Here is an 18,194-nt window from a genome sequence, read left to right as displayed (position 1 = left end):
TTTGAAATGGATGGGCATTGGAACATTGGTTCATTTACCATGAATGGACCTTCTAGGCTGCCTTAGTGAGACATCCACGGATGGGCTGTGTCTCCCAATTCATCCTGGACCCACAACCACACACCAGTCTAAGAATCAAAAGCAGCTTGGGCCTGCTGCTCAAGTAACTAAAGCCCAAAATTTCACTGAGAGCACCTAAATACCCTTTTGGATCCTAGTTGTATTTTACTATCATACTGGATAAATAAGGCCAAAAGCAAGCTGCATCATACATGAAGCTGAAAGTTAAAATACAGCCTCAGCTCCCATCCCAGAAAAAGCAATATCTATGAAGCGAATGGCAATGCAGCCCAACACCGCGCTTTCATATAGAAGTCGACACAGTATTTTAAGTCAACAGTATAGTTTATGGAGGCTAGTGGGGCCACACAATTGTCAAGTTGCCTGGTAACCATAACTTACTTGTTAGAAGTCTTAAAACCTATCTATGAGTGAACTAGTTGAAATATTCTCAAAAACAAGATGTACCATACCTGCAAACTTATTCCAGTTTCCTCTTTGCTCTTCTTACTCAAAGAAGTTAGTGTTAAATTCTGACTTCCTTCCTCAAATATTAGCTGCTTAGCTGCTTTGAAAGTAGACCTGCAGAAAACAAGTTTAAAAATTGGTCTTCAAGTTGGATATGAATTCTTTTAAAATGACTAGATATACTGGTAAATCTAAGCCGTGAGTAGGTCCTAGAGATACTCTTGTTACTTAAATAAGCTGAGTCCATTTCCTTGGTCAGACCTGTTCAATCAACTCCTTAAATGGAAAATTGAATAACTATAAGTAGGTGCTTTGGGAGGCAACAAAGGTCTCCCCTTAACAAAACTGTGTTGTTTTCATTTTATTTAAACTACAAAACCCACAGAATTTCAAAAAACCAAGACATGGCACACTGCCACTTGCCACTGAGATAGTCTCTAGATTAAGGCAGGGATGGACTTTACTGAAGCCAATGGGACAAAACCATCTGGTTGGTGGAAGTTAATGGATTTTGTTTGAAAGCAGTATTGATTTTTAGCATGAGGAACTCATGCTGAAACAAAATAACCAGTGCAATTTATCCAAGAGGAGAATCCTTTGAATCAGACTCATCCCACATGCACGTATATCAATGTATTTTAGTTTAACATAAATGAGAATAGGCTATATTTAACACTAGTACCTTGCTTGGTGTTTGTCTGAATTTATCTTGTCTGCATAGATTTCTGTGTAGAGCAAAGCTGTGAAGTGAGCAGCACAAGACTGAGCTGCCATGGCAACCTGAAGGTAGTCGAGTTCCAGCCAAAAGCTGTCACTGAAGACTGTACTTGAAGGACTCCTGAACAAAATATTAAGCACAAGTGCATTCATCTCACTTTATAAAATGGCTTTAAACTGAAAGCAGCACATGTTCTATAAATCTATAACCTATCCCCCATTATTATTTTGTCAGGACTAGAACAGTCGTTGCTTTAAGAAATAACACAGAATTATTTGACATCCTTAGAAAGATTTTAGAAGTTGCTTCAACTTAATTGACAAACACAATTCTGGGCTACATACAAAGCCACTTTCAATGGCTGTTTTGTTATTGACAATTGAAACAGGTCTTCTAAATAGATAACAATATATAACAGGTCTTCTAAATGCAATTGACTGGAAGGGCCCAGGCCCTTTGGTAAAACTGGTGGGGTTTGGGTTTTTTGCAGGTGTACTTTGCAACAGGTCATTGACACAAAAATTATGTATTAGTGGTGGATTTATAATGGATCACCCACACAATATTCTGCTTTATTAGTTGTTCTAAAATGGTAACCTAATGTTACGGCATTATTGCCATTTGGAGGGGAACTCTTGTGACAAAAAGGGGACATTTACTGTTTGGAAATGAAACAGTGCCACACACCCAAATGTTTGAAGACACAAACAGTATTGAAAGAGGCAACATGTGTAACCATCCCATATCATCATGAGAACAAATCATTGTGAGTGCAAAAATAACAAAGACATCTAAGAGCCCTCCCTTCAATGTCTAAATAGACCTCTGTTGTAAAATTAAAGTACAATAACATAAATGCTAACACAGCAACTTCATCCACCTCTTTTGCCGTCTTAAGAAGTCAACAACAGCGAGCATTGTCCGTCGAGATATTTTATCCAAACTTCCATGAACAAAGGTTTGTGAATCTGCATTGGAAAAAAACTTTAGTCAGAAGGCTACTGATCTGATGTACAATAACAACTCTGAATTAGGGAAGTTAATAACAATGAAAACCAAAATAGTAAGGGATGTTATGCTTAAGTTTTCAATGTTCTTTTGAATCTCCCTGATCAAGTAACTCCCCCGGTAAGTCATGAATACATATACAGTGGTACCTCGGGTTACATACACTTCAGGTTACATAGGCTTCAGGTTACAGACTCCGCTAGAAATAGTGCTTCAGGTTAAGAACTTTGCTTCAGGATGACAACACAAATTGTGCTCCGGCGGCGTGGCAGCAGCAGGAGGCCCCATTAGCTAAAGTGGTGCTTCAGGTTAAGAACAGTTTCAGGTTAAGAATGGACCGCCGGAACGAATTAAGTACTTAACCCGAGGTACCACTGTATTTTAAATGAGAAAATGGTGTGTGAAATACAGACGTGCCCCCCCACCGCTATTAAGAAAGTGGTTTATAGCAAAGCAGGAATCTGAACCATCTATTAAACTATGCTGTCTCTGCTATTTAACAAAAAGAAATAGCTTTGACTCTTCTGTTATTTCTTAACAATGTTAGTTTAGCTCAGCTGACAAACTAGCAACATTTGGCTCTTCCTCTTCTTAAAACTCTTTCCATTCTAGCTGATCATTACCAGAGCCCTATAACGAAGAACCAATGCTTGAGTTGGGTTTCCCCCCATCCTCATTCTCAATATCTTGCATGCCATATTTTTAAATTATTAGTCTTTATTTTTAAGAATGGGGGGAAATGCTTTAAATGGAGCAGCAATTTTGCCTCCAACCACTAGATGGAGCTCAAATCCCACCTAAGCTCACCCTTACATGCATAATATCTTGAGGCATAGGAAAAGCTTTATGGCGTTACCTGGATCTGAATTTGCAGGTGTAGATGGCCTACTGGGAGATAATGCATATTTACAACAGGTGGTAAAAAACATCTGAATGTGTGTTGATAAAAGAGATTGCGCTGATTCATCTAAGTCATGAAGTAAAATGTCATGAATCAAATATGGAAGGACAGCCTGACAAAAAGCAGTTTGAACCTAGAACACAAAGAAAGAAATTGCTTGAACACATTATTAGTTTCAGTTTGCCTTTAGTAGTCAGCTTCATTCTTATACTAAGTTATAACAAAGCATTCCCTATATTGTTCATTCTAAAAGTTCACACACCTCTAAATGACATGGGGAAAGAGAAAAAAATGTAGTAAGATAAAACTTTAAAATAGGAAGATGACAGGGCAATAGAATGTAATCCTACCAACAAACTTATTTTACCTTACACAGTGGCTTCAGAAAAAGAAGGGGTTCACTTTTTATCCTTCCACTATCCAACAAGGCACAAGTCAAGGTCTTAATCCAAACATCATGGCTTTCACCTTGAGGAATCCACAGATTTGTATTATCCAGATCTTCGGAAAGAGGCTCACTTGCTTGTTCGGGCACTTCCAAGAACTAAAGATCATTTTGTGTTGTTGTTTTTTAAAAAAAGAAACCAAGTGTCTGTTAAAATTCCTTAAGCAGCATTACATAGCCTTCTCTCCTGAACCACCATCTCCAGCCTCTATTAAGGCAGCTCACAATTCCTTTATCTCACTATGCAGAACTGCTGGGACAAAGAGAATTGTATTTTAAATCCAGGAGTCAGTCAAACTACTTCAGATATTTGGACACGCCTCTGGAAATGTCTGGGAGCAGCTACTGATCCAAGATAGTCTTATCAATTAAGATAGGAGAGTTAGGGTTCTGCATCTAGTTTTATAATACAGTACAAAACACAATACCTTTTTCTTAGACACCCTGAAAGGATGGAGGTATACCAGCATGGGATCAGTCTCAGTTTTGTAAATATCCCAAAATCGATGTCCAGTTTCAGTGGCTAGAATGTTTTTCAAACATGCAACAGCAGCAGATCGAACGTCAATACTGAAAAAAAGTAACTCTTTAGAAGTTGGATATTGTCATCACATATTTATTTATAGGCAACATTTATATACCATGTTAAATTTTCTCCTGTATACTTACCATTGATCTATTAAAACATTATTTATGAGAGTTAACATTATGAAGACCCATTGAAGTTCTCGGTCTTCAAACAGATCAACCGCACTTGAGGATGAAGCGCTTTTAGTGTGCTGCAACGCTGTGGTGGAAAAATTGATAGGACCAATTTCTCCCAAACAACTTCCAACTGCATCTGCAAATGTAGACATTCATATGATGCTTTTCATATTTCACTGATGTTTTTCACATTTCACTGCTTTTCATATTTATGTACAAAATATACATAATACAACTGGACCCTTCAATATGAAAATAAAGAAAAAAGGTAGCATTCTACTGTTTTAATATGTTGCGTTTTCTCTGTGATTTCCACTACAGGAACTCTAATTTGTATAGAATTCAAGGGCTAGGCCTAAGCATTGCAGTGATAGCACCAGTGTGTATAAACAGGACAGGGAGAACTGTTTCCATCACATATGTTCCCTGAATTCTTATTGGCTAATAGCAGCAATAGCTTACAAAACAAGAGAAAGGATGAAAAAAAGGGAGGGAGATCTCCCCCCAAATTTCTTTGCACTTATAATTTCAATTGGTGCTGTTATACTGTGAGGGGTTTACTGAGCTTTGAGAACCAGCACCAGTACTATTTTGAGAAAACATTTTGAAAAACCAATACATTCCAGTTTTAGAAATACTCAAATGGCAAGGATCAGTTAGCAATTTAGGAAAGCAGATACTTTTTACAGGAGACAAAGGAAGTAAATGCAAAGATGAAGTATTATTAACTAAATCCAGTTTTTCAAGCTTTAATAAAAGTAACTATTTAGTAAATAATGCTTTTTTAAAAAGCTAACAGAGCAATATCAGGTTTTTTAACTGGTTTCTTGGTGCTATCTTTCAACATTCAAGTCAAAATTTCTCTGAAGTTATTTACTGGTATAAAAATATTAAATGTTGTATGACCTTGCAATATAATCTAATTTTTACCAATTCTCTTCAAAAGAACTCTACTCATCTGAATAGCTGAATTTCTTACCCAAGGCTCTATTGGTAGAATTAACAGCTGTTTTTGAAAGTTGTAAGAAACACGCTATCAGCTTCACTATTATACAGTCCTTTGGGTTTTCTACAGTAGGGTGTAAAAAGTATTAAAAGCAGTATTAAGTGAATGAATTATTTATTATGGTCACAGACCAATAAAATTAAATATACAATTAAAATTATACGATTAAAAACAGACATTAAATATACAGATCACACATGTAAGATTTATTAATGCTACTAATTTAAACATTTTTCATTTGAAGACTAACCCCCCCCCCCCAAAAAAAAACCCAACTACCCCACAATATCCATATCAACCATGTGTGGAATGTTGTAACCAAACAAATTTTAGAAATTCTTCTTAAATGCCAGTGCTTTGAAATACATAGAACCTGTTAAAAGGCAAATGAAATTATATTTACAGAAACTCACAGGACTTGCCGAACTGCATTTCAAACATATTAATTAGTCTATAGTATGATATGCCAACACTGTCCCAAATGACACAAGGCAATTCATCAGTGAATCGGCTAGAGCAGATTTATTTCTATCTTTGCTTTCTCCAATGCTATTTTCTGAAGTATGTTGTGAACAAACAAAAAAAGGACAGCACTTTTTAAATTGTGGTACCCACTGTGAAATGCATTCTCAATGTTATGTTTCGCCTAGTGCCTTCCTCAACATCCTCTAGATAAGAAACAGTTTCTCCCTAATCCTTCGACTGATATTTATTTTTGCTTATTGCATTGTTCATAGTATAAAAAATAGATACTGTACTGGTATCTGATTTAGTTCGTTTTAGGGTTGATCATGGACCCATGCTGCCCTCAGGTTAGTCATCCCCCTGCAATATGCGGTACTCCCAGGAATTTAAAAAGCAGTCTCAAACCCATACCGTGAAATTCTTTCATAAGGTCCTTCATTTGTTCTTTATGCTCCTTAAGTTGCTTACGCAAATCATTTAAACCTTCAAGTCTCGTTAACAGTAGCGAATCAGAGGTATTTATGGACAGAAAATGGTTAATTTCCTGCAAACAACAAACAGATTTTATAGTAAGGATACACACAATTATTAGGGACGCGGGTGGCGCTGTGGATAAAACCTCAGCGCCTAGGATTTGCCGATCGTCAGGTCGGCGGTTCGAATCCCTGCGACGGGGTGCGCTCCCGTTGCTCGGTCCCAGCGCCTGCCAACCTAGCAGTTCAAAAGCACCCCCGGGTGCAAGTAGATAAATAGGGACCGCTTACTAGCGGGAAGGTAAATAGCATTTCCGTATGCTGCGCTGGCTCGCCAGATGTAGCTAGCTTGTCACGCTGGCCACGTGACCCGGAAGTGTCTTCGGACAGCACTGGCCCCCGGCCTCTTAAGCGAGATGGGCGCGCAACCCCAGAGTCGGACACGACTGGCCCGTACAGGCAGGGGTACCTTTACCTTTACACACAATTATTAGGTACTGTTTTTCATAAAGCTCAACAATTAGATACAATCAAAAAGAGTTATACATGTTCATTATCTTAAAAAAAATGTAGAGACTCTGAATGGCTGAGTAATGTGTCAATTCTTATCTGGAAATTAACATCACTAAGATCAATGAGACTTACTCATGAGTAGATTATGAATAGGAAGACCTAATCCACTATGATTTCAAAGGCTTGAAAACTGATTGTATTACCTCCAGGAGAGAAAATCCACCATTACTGTATTTTATTTTTTGCTGAATAGCACGCAGGTCTTTAAAAGCAGGGTGATCCGGAAAAGGATCCAGAAGTTTGATTGCCTGGTATAGGTTTTCATTGTCTTTGTTATCTATCACTAGGTATCTCAATAAGCCCAAGACCTAAACGAAAAGGAAAACAAAAGTGGAGGAACAAAGAAATGAAACCACTCTAGAAAGTCTTCATGTTTGTGCATGGAAAAACAGCAATCACAATACTCTGATCCACAGTCTTCAGACTAGCTGCTCAGCAGTTACTTCCCTCAATGCTACCTCTAGGCATGGTGAGACTGGGAGCAGGCCAGAGGCTTGTGCATTTTCTTTCCTTACTGCATAGAAACCCATACCAAATAGAAGATCCTGCACTTAATTTGAATGCAAAATACTCGCCACTTCCATCCACTCCTTTGACGCTGAGCCTTGTTTATCAGGCTCAATAGCCAATGTCAGGGAAGACCCTATATTTAAACTACAATCCTAGACTGGTTTATTAGGCAATAAGGCCCACTGAAGACAATGGGACTTCCTTCTGATCAACCATACCAAGGAATGTGCTGTTAATTCCTCAGTTCACATGTGAATTTCAATATGCTATGGGCAGAGCAGAGGAAAGGCCTGCTTTTGATTTCACGGTGCATAAAGCGGAAAGGCAGAAGTAGCATCTAAATATCCACAGTGGCCACATGTGCACATCACAGTAAGACAGGGTTGCTGGCTTACTGTGATTTAAAGGACCTTCTCAGACTGACTGCAAACTAACTATTCTAACATCCCAAATTCCTCTACATACTACGTACGGCCTTTCACGGCCTGCAGCTTTTACATTAAAATATATCAGCTGGCTGCAAAAAAAATAGCAAAACTATTTAACAGAATTTTATAACATTAGTGATATAATTATATGCAGCAGATTAGCGTAACACATATCAGTTCTTGCCTTTAAATATATCTAAATGCAAATACTGCAGCCAGCAGCTCACAGCTTTAATGACACAGACACGCTAAGACTCATAATTAAGATGAGCAAGCATAGAGCCCTGATTGTATAATTTCCTTCCTCATTGGCAAGCATTTTGAGCATAATTATCCATATTCGCCTAAAAAGAAAAAAAGAAGCATTTAAATAATGCAGATAGTTAAGTTGTTCAACTTTCCTACCAATTAAGTAGACATTTAAGGCAATTTAAGGCAGACATTTAGTTAAGCTTGGGAAAGAAACAGGAATTCATCTCACACTGAGTGTCTGAGATGCAGCACAGGTCAAGGACAAGATCTTACTCCTTGTGGAGGAGGAAGAGAACTGGTGACCAAAATTTGTGGGCATACACATGTAATGGCAATGGGATCCAACAAACTGTGCAATTAATTGTGCACTTCTTAAAACAGCGGCTACTAAACCTCAAGATTTTGAGATTGAAGGGATCTCAGAAATTTGGAATATTGCCTGGGGCTTTCAAAATACTCTTGTGCATACCTTATTCAGTAAACCTGCAACTTACACACATTTCACTTGTGTGTATTCAGCTTTAGGTGCTTGAGATTTTTTTAAAGAGGTAAAAAGAGTGGGCATCCAGGGGGGAAAAACTTCACCACCTGCTATTGCTCCTTACGTTGTTTTGACTATACACGGTTTTTGTTCCATGCACTATCCTTGGAACATAACCCCTGAATAAGTTGTGGGTTTACAGTAATTGCCTTTTAAAAATGTTACTAATTGATTTTTGCATTTATATTGTTCGCTTCGTTCTCAGGTGGAAAGGCGGAGTATGCATATTCTAAACTGACCCAAGTAAACCTAAATCAAGCAAACATAAAATGCCTAGCAAGTGCAGCTTATTAAAACTTACTTCTTCTTGGGTTTCAGGTTGTTCTCCAACGATGGGAATCAGTGTCCCCACAACAACATGGAGGTGACTCCCTAGGGCATCTCCACAATATATTACTGCTGTATGGCAAACACGACTGAGAAGGTCACAACATAGCAAGAAGCTCCGGAGAGATATCCCTTTGAGAGGAACAGGCCTAAAACACATTTTTAAAAATGAAGCAGCTTAGGGGAGCTACGATACACACTTTAATCAACACAGTATATCCAGACAAGGTGGTGATGTACAAATGATTTTTACAACAGGAGAAAGTGTCCTATGCTCCCCTGTCTTCCCTCTCCCTCAAATGAAAGCAATGCCACTTTTTCTCAGGATGATGAGGACCTATTAGTGAGCACTCTTTGAGTCCGCTCAGCCAACCAGCTTCAAATCCACCTAACAGTTACCTCATCCAGCCCACATTTTACCAGCTTCTCCACAAGAATATCATGGATGCAGGGTATCTTGATTTCACTAAGGCTTTTGAAAAAATTCCTCACGATATCAATGAAGGTCTTTGAAAGCTTAATACTTTAAAACAACAAATAAAGTTCATGGCTTACTGGTATTGGACAAGGTTCAATCTCCGTTTATAGGAATCTTGAATAGTAAGGCCTGAGCTTGAGCTCTTTAAATACCAGTCACAGCTGATAGCCATAGACAAGATGGGTTGTACCAGTGTAAGGCAACTCCATAAATGCTATGATGCCCAATCCCAGTTACTGAAGTATTTTCACACTGGACATGTGTATAAATAATAGTACATAATACTCATACCTGTTGCTGATGTGGTAAATTGTAGTGTAAATCACATCCCGGAGTACAAAAGCCCATGCTCCTCCTAAACCATCCTTTATTTTTTCCAGTAATAATTGAACAAAAAAATGATATATCATAATAATTCTATGTTTTTTGTATATATTATTTGTTTCGGATGCTTGCTTACATATGGCAAATAAGATTTTTTGGAATGACTCCTGCAGAAGAAAAGATAGAACATTAGATAGTAATCTCTGGGGATTTTCTGTTTTACATTGCCTGGAATTAGATCTGATGATTAAAAAAAAAAAAAATGACAGCCAGCTATCTAATTCTACCCTTCCCTCCCTTGCCCCCAACATCTTATCCCTGTCCTGAAGTCATGATGTCATGCATCTCCCCACCACCTGACATTACAGGCGAACATTTAAGGGAGACAAGGAAATGAACCATATTGTGACATTAGGGTGAACTAGCTGGCATTACAGAAGAGGAAGGAGCAAACAGATAGGATATTGCAGATTTATTACAGTGGACGATGAAGTCTTCAGATTGGGCTAATAAATCTACTATTCATGTAAGACCAGTAGTTCTTTTTTAAGCAGCACCTGCATGTAGGTCACAATGTGTGTCACAAAACTGAAATCAGTTACTTACAGGGTGCTTGGAAAGAATTCCTACAAGACCTTTTGATCTTGTTTTATGACAACTGCTGATGTAATCCAATGTTGCTTTGATGACACGTGACGGAAAATGAGGAGGATTAGGAGTGGGATCCAGATCCCTGAAAAAAAAAATGCAAACCTTTCAAAGCCTTGATGAGTCCCCAAACAAAAATCTTCTGTGAAAAGAAATATGAACAGATTGGACTGAAGTACTGATTCATTTCTCAGCTGGGAGGAAACAAGCTAACTTAAACAGGGGGAGTCCTTTAAAAGAGGCCCCGTGGATACAGAGTACACATGTTCCACGGGGCCTCTTTTAAAAGACTAATGCTTTATTTAAATAGGTGTTTTAATATTACCTATTATATATCTTATATTCGATATTCAGATATATTCTATATCTTAGACTCCAATATTTTGGCCACCTCATGAGAAGAGAAGACTCCCTGGAAAAGACCTTGATGTTGGGAAAGATGGAGGGCACAAGGAGGAGGGGATGACAGAGGACGAGATGGTTGGACAGTGTTGTCGAAGCTACCAGCATGAGTTTGACCAAACTGTGGGAGATAGGAGTGCCTGGCGTGCTCTGGTCCATGGGGTCACAAAGAGTCGGACATGACTAAACGACTAAACAACAACAACAACAGTTCAGTGGATGCTTGCTTGAATGGCAAGTGTTACCATTAGTGTATAAAACCCTTAACTGCTTGGGATGAGTTTATTTGCATGTTCCCCTAACCCACTCAGACATGACTAAACGGCTAAACAACAACAACAATTCTATATCTCCTCTCTTTTTCTCTCTCTCTACTGCTGATCTAATCTGGATAACAGTTTATTGTCTAGGGGCAATTTGCTGACTCACCACTGGGCTGAAAGTATAAAGACAGACTCCAGTTTTATTTCAAACATATGAGTGTGTACACCAAGTGCACACTGGGGAAATATGACTGCTTGCCTTTCTGTGTCCACATGCTGTAATGTGTGCATGAATATATTTCTATACACTGTGAACTAGAGAAAAGGAACTGAAGAATCATACTGTGCTAACACCCATAGAAATATCTATAAGCAAGACATTATTCACTGAGAGACCACAAACTATTGTGGGACCACATGGTGCATTTTGTCACTGGTGAACAGACCTCAAAAGTTGCAAAGTAGGATCACAATTGCAGGGCAACGTTTGCTTCAAGTAAACACAAGAAATAAAATGACTCCAAGAGAGAGAAATCCATCACCTTTCTTTGCAGCATCAACAGTTCCTGCCTTCAAGCAGTTGGAGGAACACAGTCCTACCTGGAGGTACCCTAGTACCCAACAGGGAAGGCTTACTTTGGGAAAAATGGGCAGTTGAGACAAGAGCACTAACATAATTTCCTTCTGTACATACAAATATCAATATGATAACGGTCATGCCATGACCCTGGACCCAGACTCCTTAGAGGCAGAGTCCTCTGGCAGCTGCAGTTCTCAGGAGAAAGATCTACTCTCTGGTTCTTCCCTTGTGGGTCTGTAGACACAGGAGGCTACCCTGATCCCCCCAATGAGAGACCTCTGCCACTAGATTCTTAAGGCTGATCCACAAAATCCTTAGGGACGCGGGTGGCGCTGTGGGTTAAAGCCTCAGTGCCTAGGGCTTGCCGATTGAAAGGTCAGCGGTTGGAATCCCCGCAGCGGGGTGCGCTCCCGCTGTTTGGTCCCAGCGCCTGCCAACCTAGCAGTTCGAAAGCACCCCTGGGTGCAAGTAGATAAATAGGGACCGCTTACTAGCGGGAAGGTAAACGGCGTTTCCGTGTGCGGCTCTGGCTCGCCAGAGCAGCGATGTCACGCTGGCCACGTGACCCGGAAGTGTCTCCGGACAGCGCTGGCCCTTGGCCTCTTTGAGTGAGATGGGCGCACAACCCTAGAGTCTGTCAAGACTGGCCCATACGGGCAGGGGTACCTTTACCTTTACAAAATCCTTGGGTGAGCAACAGAGATCCCCACAGCTGGAAACCCAATTACTCTGAAGGAGCTACAGTGGAAGGCACCTGCCATTCAATCAGCCAGGAGGCAGCACTAAGTGGATGGGCATCCAGTTGCTCTGCACTGAAACAACTTGAATGTTTGGATTCACCTACAGGAGCACTATCCATGGTTCTGAACCCACACCCTCGTCTCCTTCAAAGTTGCCTTGCAACCAGGAGCTTCTAGCCTCTGCTTCTTTGAGCCATCACCTTTCCTCAGTGGTGGGCATCCCCATTAATTACAAGTGAATTTTATGACCTATTGCTATGTGTAGGTTCATGAGATTAACAGATTTTCCTGTTCTTAAGGTACTATTACTAACTCACCACTTTCTCAAATAGAAAACAGTTTGTCAGACCGTCAAACCACTACATACCAACCCCATTTCTTAAATATTTGCTTACAAAGGTTAAATAACCAACATGTGTTATAATCGGTAGGATGGGAAACTGTACCCTGTAAATCTCGTGAGATCAGAATCTTCTTGTGCTGCGGTACCAACTGACTCATGCAGTGTCATCAATACCTCCACTACAATCTCTGGTAAATTACTATGAAATAAATTGTCAATCAGCTGTAAAAACAAAACAACACAACACAGGTTTAGTTTTATTTTAAATATGAAATACAATACAAGGCTGGTTATTACACAGCCTGTCAGTTTCCATGCTGATGTTATGTTCAAAAGTATTAAACTCAGAAACTGGATAGTTTACCTACTTGCCCACCACTGTGTGTATGATCTCCTCCTCATTATTACTATTACTTTGTTTATGAATTGCTTCCTATGAAGGAGGAGGTTCTTTAAAGCAATACTCTGTCTGATGCTTGAACAGGGGGCACCTTCCATTTCTCCCCAAGAGCAACAACCTACCCCAGCAAAGCATCCTTAAAACAAACTGGGAGGAAAGTTCATTTAAGGCAACTTTCCCATTGGGCTTGGATGGCACTGATTAACATTTATCCCAAATTCCAACAAACATCTCTTTAAGCGCCTCCTTTTCAAAGAGGCAAAAGCCCTTAAAACCAAGAGGTGAGGATGCCCTTAGATTGTTCTCCTGCACCATCTAGCGGCTAATCAGCAAATTGCTTTTGGTTCCTACAGACAGCACCACATTTGTTGCTTTCTCCCATTTTACAGGGTTTGCACATCAGTTAAGCTCCTTGGGGTGATTCAGACCTCAGCCATCTAAAATTGGGGGGGGGGGGATCCGTATGAGAATATGCCTGCCCTCATCTCAACTACGGCCAGGATTAACAGGGTTTAGAGCTGCATGGTTACTGCAATCCAAGATGGGTATTCTTGGCTGCTTGTGAAAGGTTGGTTCAGAGTCAGAGCTGCTTGTTACTGAATAGCACACTGCTGCATGGCTTCTAAACAGCCTCACATGCTTTTACATCTTTGTTGGTAGCATGTTTCCCTGAAGGAGCCATTGAGGAGAGGCATTGAGGGAGGGGAAGAGTTAGAAAAACTAAGTTGGGGAAGGAAGGCCTGAGCTATGAAGCAGAAAAATGAGAAGAGGAATGTATCTTCTGCTCTCCTTTTCTGCAAGGCAGGAAGTGAATACAAAAGAGCTAGCAGAGCTAGCGGGAAGAGGGGGCTAAGTCAAAAGGCTTACTGGCTTCTGTGAAATGGGAAGGGACACAAACCCCAGTAAGCACTGGATGCCTCTTAAGCCAAACAGCAGAACACAGAGCATTTTAGAAGAATCGTCTAGGAATTCCAACAAGTTTATAAAAAAAGTACCTGTTTTCCTAACCAGTTGTCATCTTTCAGCCTCTCATAGACTTCATGGGCTGTCTTTTTCTTTTGCGCAAACTCACCATCTTCATTATTTTCATAGGCAAAATAAGGGAGGATGTTGACAAGTATTTTGGGGAAACAATGTGCCAAGAGCTGTTGCGTCCCTCTTTCAATCTTGTTAGCAATGGATGTAACCTCTTCAAACTGTTGCTTAACAACCAGTTGTGGAATCAAAACTTTGTAGCAGGATCTAAAATTAAGGATTTTCTTTAATTATGGCAAAACAATTGAGGGGGAAATTACACTTCAAGTATAGTATACAGTGCAAGCTACAACAGAATCCAACAACTGCATTCTTATGACAAATTATTCTTGAAAAGTTCATTTGATCACCTATTTCTAATTAGCTAAGTAAAGGTAAAGGGACCCCTGACAATTAGGTCCAGTCATGGCCGACTCTGGGGTTGCGGCACTCATCTCACTTTATTGGCTGAGCGTACAGCTTGCGGGTCATGTGGCCAGCATGACTAAGCCCCTTCTGGCAAACCAGAGCAGCGCACGGAAACGCCGTTTACCTTCCCGCTGGAGAGGTACCTATTTATCTACTTGCACTTGGGCGTGCTTTCGAACTGCTAGGTTGGCAGGAGCAGGGACTGAGCAATGGGAGCTCACCCCATGGCGGGGATTCGAACCGCTGACCTTCTGATCAGCAAGTCCTAGGCTCTGTGGTTTAATCCACAGCACCACCCGCGTCCCTTCTAATTAGCTACTGACCAGTTAATTGCAGCAAGAGCATAGTTTAATTTATGAAGGGCATTCCAAAATATTGGTATTTTAACTCAAAAACTATGCACCTTTCTGAGAATATGCTGCTTCAACCAATAAAACATAAAATGTGGCACTTGGCATATCGCTACAAAATATTTTGAGTGTTTCCAGATAAATAGTGGGGGAATCACACAAACGTAATTTAGAAGCATACCTGTAGAACTCGTCCAAAGTACGGTAATTCAATAATATATATGGAAAATCCGGAAGGCTGTAGCTGCAGGTCAGCCATTGGTGAACAAGATAATCTAAGTGTGTATTCATGAAATCTTCCACACTTCTGTATCCAAGAGTACCAGGAATTCTTTCCAACACCTACATTCGAAAAAAGGGCAATTCCAAATGAGACCAGCACCGGTAGTAACTATAACTACTCATAGTGGCTTCGTTCACATATTCCTAATTTGGGTGTAATGCTAAGCCAAGGAATGTGGTTTGTTTCCTCCACAAAGTAGGAGGAAAGAGTAAAAGATGTGATCACAGTAAACCATTAACTATTGTTCACTGTGATGTGCGAATGACGGCAGTGTCTATGAACTAAAGCTTCTATCAGGAATTAACACTATGGAGAAAAACGAGTAGTGGCTCAGAGCTATTTATTATAACCATTTTATACAGAACCACAAAACCATAGACATTTTTATGGGTTCAAATCTTAGTAGTACGGAAATTCTTTGAAAACTGTTTGAAGTTTTTTTAAGCCCTGCATGTTCGTTTAGAGTTTTTAACTGTGTGCTTTCCCATACCTTCCTTACAAGGTGAGGCTCTAATCCATTCTCTTTTACACACTGGAAAACTGCAAACAGTGCCTGCTTTTCACACACAGGACTGCAGCGTAAAATCATCGTTATTAACATAAGAAGAACTGATTTTCTATTATACTCTTCATCAGGAAGGTTCTCTTGGTTCACAGAGCCATGTGCCTGTAAGAAGAAAACACTGAATGAAGACGAACTTTTAATATATTTAAGTGATAGATGTAATTTTAAAATTCCCTCAACCATTTATATTTTATTAAAATACGATCCTGAAATTGAGATGTAAGAAATAATCCAATAGGTCTACTTGCAGCAATCATTTTTATGTTTTCCTACTGGAAGTTTACAGGCCCCATGCAAAACCTAAGCATGATTTCCCCCTTACGCTTAACCCACACATACCAATTAAATGAGATAAGAGCACCATTGTTTTTGAGTGAAGCAAACACTCAAGACCCTTATTCCAGGAAAGCTTGCAGAGTAAACTGTGTTAAAATTGTAGAAATAAATACAATAGTTTATCCGATGAAATTAAAGGCCACAGCAAAAAGGAACATTTAATCAAAGAAAAATGGTACAAGAGGGGTTCAGCACAACAAATCTGGAATGTTTAACACAAAGTAGACTAATAATATTAATCATAATAATAAACCTTAGCATTACTCTTAAACATGATAGCTCTTTTCCAGTAACAGCACAACTACTGTGCCCCCCATGTCATCAATGAAACAACTTCATTTAAGTCACTATGTAGCCTGTGCACCTGGTAAGTGAATGGAAATATGTTCATTTTACTGTATTACCTAGTTGGAAGATTAATTAGAAGCAAAGACTTAAAAACAGGTAAATCCAACTAAACTTCAGTGGATTTGGGGAAAAAATGGTTAAAAAGGACACCCAACAACAACTTCCAATGAATAAGAGAAAACGTTACAGTGGAAATGTGTATGTGTGCTGGGGGGGATGTATTACCAGTTTCTTTGTTCCTTCTTGAACTGTGAGATACAAGTTCTCAAAAGCCCTTTGCTGGAGCTTCAATGGAAGAGCACTCAGTAAGCCAGTTGAATCTCTTAGCTTCACATCTTGAAACAAACTTAGCATCAAGCAGGGAGAAAAATAAAATTAGAATAATTTACAACATTCTCTGTTTTCTAAAATAAAGCCTTAAAGGTATTTAATTTTGAGAACCCTTCTGTGGTTCTTGGGGGTGCCCCCCTATGTTTGTGATTAAGCAACCGTCACTTTGAATCCCTTCCCAGAGGGAATGAGTTTGCATAGCAAAAAGAAAAAGCCAAGGGGCCTCCATCAAAGATATACACCTCATAGTCCAGCTGTTTAAGAGCTATCTCCCATCATTTTCTTTAAAGGTTTCTTGTAAACTCCTGAACTAGATATTTGGCATTTTGTCAGTAGTATCTATTTCTCTTGCAGTTAGCAACAAAATTAGGAGAGGTAGAAGCTAGAAATCCAGTCCTACTTCTTCTACTTCTACTTGTATGTCTTTCTGGAAGATGGTAAAGAAAAAACGCCAAGCAATTCTGAATGTGTAACTTTTGTATGCTACCTTTATGTCAAATAATTAAACTACAAAGGCATACCTGCTTATTGATTTAGCTGCAATCATGCAAACTTGAAAACTGCTATCTGCAAGGAAGTGGGGGAAAGCATCACTCACAGGGAGTTCTTCACCGTTAACATCAAGCACAGCCCACTTTGAATGAGAATCAACCTGGTGAGGGGAAAGAGAGAAAATGTTAACACTACATTTTTATGGAACTTGGGAAAGCCAACAAAAACCTTTTGTTTAAATATTTTCAGCTATTGACTTACCTGAAGTAAGGCTTTCATACAATTCACTAAGGCAATTCTTACAGGAGATGTGTATTTTCCTTTATTTGCTAATTGCCTGGAACAAACAGTATTTTATGATAAACTTCAAAGAGGCAAAAAAGTCTATACTTTTGGCAGATCACTCAGAATAAGAAAGAAAAAAAGTATTTCTTTCCATGCTTCAAAACTTCTTGGCTAGTTTTTAATTTATGCAGAGTTCAAGAACTAATAATATGAACAACAACTTTCTGATCAAGCTAATGTTGCCTGCTGCTTCCTTCCTAAAAGCAAAGTGTTCTTGTCTAAACTAAACATTCATTCCTTACACCATTCACAACTAATACACATTACGCTGAGGGCACTTAAGACTAGTATACTTTGAGAAATGTTATAAAATTTTATAAATATAAATACAGTTAAAAAAATAGAGCATATCCTTAGAATCCAGATTGGAGGCACTGGAAGAACAAACATAAGTATTTCATATAGAAATAACATACATACATCATAAAAAATATGGAAGAGTCTGCTCAATCAATAAGACTGTTGATACTTACCATGAACAGGATTTCTTGAGCCTATATGAGCTGATGCCAAGGATAGTATTTAGCTCCCTCTAGCAGCCACAGGCAAAATTGCAAGTTGGAAGAATTTAACTTACAAGTCTGGGTTTTTTTTTATTGCAACAAACCAAAGAAGGAAAGGGAAATCAGACACAAAACAGCAAA

At 39.3% G+C, this 18,194-nt stretch overlaps 1 protein-coding gene across 2 annotated transcripts in view; it reads right to left on the bottom strand.

Annotated features, from left to right (window-relative positions):
- The window catches only part of ATM (ATM serine/threonine kinase), a 54,232-nt gene that overhangs the window by 16,758 nt on the left and 19,280 nt on the right, over nt 1-18,194 (bottom strand). The window contains exons 21-40 of one of the 2 annotated variants that reach the window (XM_083435945.1): nt 17,467-17,542; nt 17,235-17,365; nt 16,609-16,729; nt 15,625-15,801; nt 15,033-15,193; nt 14,054-14,300; nt 12,762-12,880; nt 10,289-10,415; nt 9,650-9,849; nt 8,855-9,029; nt 6,966-7,130; nt 6,188-6,320; nt 5,285-5,374; nt 4,270-4,441; nt 4,029-4,170; nt 3,523-3,699; nt 3,111-3,288; nt 2,127-2,214; nt 1,211-1,366; nt 534-642 (exon numbers count right to left, since the gene is read on the bottom strand). In XM_083435945.1, coding sequence (XP_083292071.1) covers nt 534-642; nt 1,211-1,366; nt 2,127-2,214; nt 3,111-3,288; nt 3,523-3,699; nt 4,029-4,170; nt 4,270-4,441; nt 5,285-5,374; nt 6,188-6,320; nt 6,966-7,130; nt 8,855-9,029; nt 9,650-9,849; nt 10,289-10,415; nt 12,762-12,880; nt 14,054-14,300; nt 15,033-15,193; nt 15,625-15,801; nt 16,609-16,729; nt 17,235-17,365; nt 17,467-17,542 — 2,944 coding nt within the window. Of the gene's footprint in view, nt 1-533; nt 643-1,210; nt 1,367-2,126; nt 2,215-3,110; nt 3,289-3,522; nt 3,700-4,028; nt 4,171-4,269; nt 4,442-5,284; nt 5,375-6,187; nt 6,321-6,965; nt 7,131-8,854; nt 9,030-9,649; nt 9,850-10,288; nt 10,416-12,761; nt 12,881-14,053; nt 14,301-15,032; nt 15,194-15,624; nt 15,802-16,608; nt 16,730-17,234; nt 17,366-17,466; nt 17,543-18,194 lie in introns of those variants that run through there. The other variant, XR_014510161.1, reaches the window with a different exon arrangement.

The sequence above is a fragment of the Podarcis tiliguerta genome (genome assembly GCF_965153285.1).
Source record: "Podarcis tiliguerta genome assembly, chromosome: 4".
Taxonomy (NCBI): Eukaryota; Metazoa; Chordata; class Lepidosauria; order Squamata; family Lacertidae; genus Podarcis; species Podarcis tiliguerta.
The sequence above is the reverse complement of the archived record's forward strand: the minus strand, read 5'-3'. Positions and strand labels throughout refer to the sequence as shown.